General features: G+C 55.1%; 1 protein-coding gene across 1 annotated transcript in view; it reads right to left on the reverse strand.

The window, feature by feature from the left end:
- Window positions 1-353: 353 nt before the first annotated feature.
- Window positions 354-1,033, reverse strand: part of LOC103894133 (wiskott-Aldrich syndrome protein family member 3-like) — a 5,000-nt gene continuing 4,320 nt past the window's right edge. The window contains exon 6 of the mRNA XM_009273456.1: window positions 354-511. Coding sequence (XP_009271731.1) covers window positions 354-511 — 158 coding nt within the window. The remainder of the gene's footprint in view (window positions 512-1,033) is intronic.

The raw sequence follows: 1,033 nt of genomic DNA on the forward strand, positions 1-1,033 counted from the left end.
CATCTAGCTGAAAAAGCACTACTGCCTCCGGGTTTCCCTTCTCTAGCAAAGCAGACTCAGGGCCAGCCTCTGGTCTTGCTCCAGGTGTAAATCTGGAGTAATCCCATTAACCTGCCTTCAGAGCATTTTTGAAGTCATTAAATGTGAAGGTGCTGCTAATTTCTGGCCTCACTGCCTCCGAGGCGTATCCTACCAGTGCTGCTGCTGCCCAAAGGGTTTTCAACATGGTGTAAAAGCAAAGCTCCTGAATGAGCGGGGCCGCCCGTGCTTGTTGGCATCGACGTTGGGGAAGGCGCCTATACACACCTGGTACAGAGCCGGGGAGCTCCGTGCCAGCCCAGCCCTGGGGGCCATCAGTCCGACCACTCGTTATCGTCCAGCTCGGAGTCGTCGTCGGACTCGCTGTACTCCACCGCGATCCGGCGGGATAGGATCGTCGCCACGTCGTTGCCCACGGGCTCTTTTTTGGCCTCCTGTTCCCATTGCTCCTGGACTTTCCGGAGTTGGATTCCTGCAGTAGGGAAGGGGGGAAGGCTTTAGGGGCAACGTGCCCAGCACCCATGGGTGCACCCGATGTGCGGCATCCCCCCAGTTAAAAGTATTGGCTGAAATGAGATGGCTGCAGCCCCCTTGCAGGAGGATGCACGCGATTATAAAGCTACATGAGATAATAATGTGATGCATGCACTTATAAAGCTTTATAATAGAATAAAGCTCCTCCTCTGTTTCCACTCAACCTGAAGAGGTTGAACCTTCTTGAAAATTAAATCTGTCATCGACCTGAAGATTTGCAGGACGGGAAAATGGGAGAAGCCTTGGAGCACATCATCCGCTACAGCCTGGAAGGAGGCCACGTGCACGAGAGCTGCCGGTCATCCCTGGGGGGCTCCCTCCCACCTCTGGTGATGGTTTTCCCCCACCTCCCTCCAACCCCCTGCATTGCATTTCTTTCCCTCCCCAGGTCCCACCTGGGTGCCACCATCTTCACGCATCACCTGGCCACCCAGGGCTCGTCTTGAACTCAATGAAGCCA

Source organism: Aptenodytes forsteri, unplaced genomic scaffold (assembly GCF_000699145.1).
Source record: "Aptenodytes forsteri isolate BGI_AS27 unplaced genomic scaffold, ASM69914v1 Scaffold191, whole genome shotgun sequence".
Lineage (NCBI taxonomy): Eukaryota > Metazoa > Chordata > Aves > Sphenisciformes > Spheniscidae > Aptenodytes > Aptenodytes forsteri.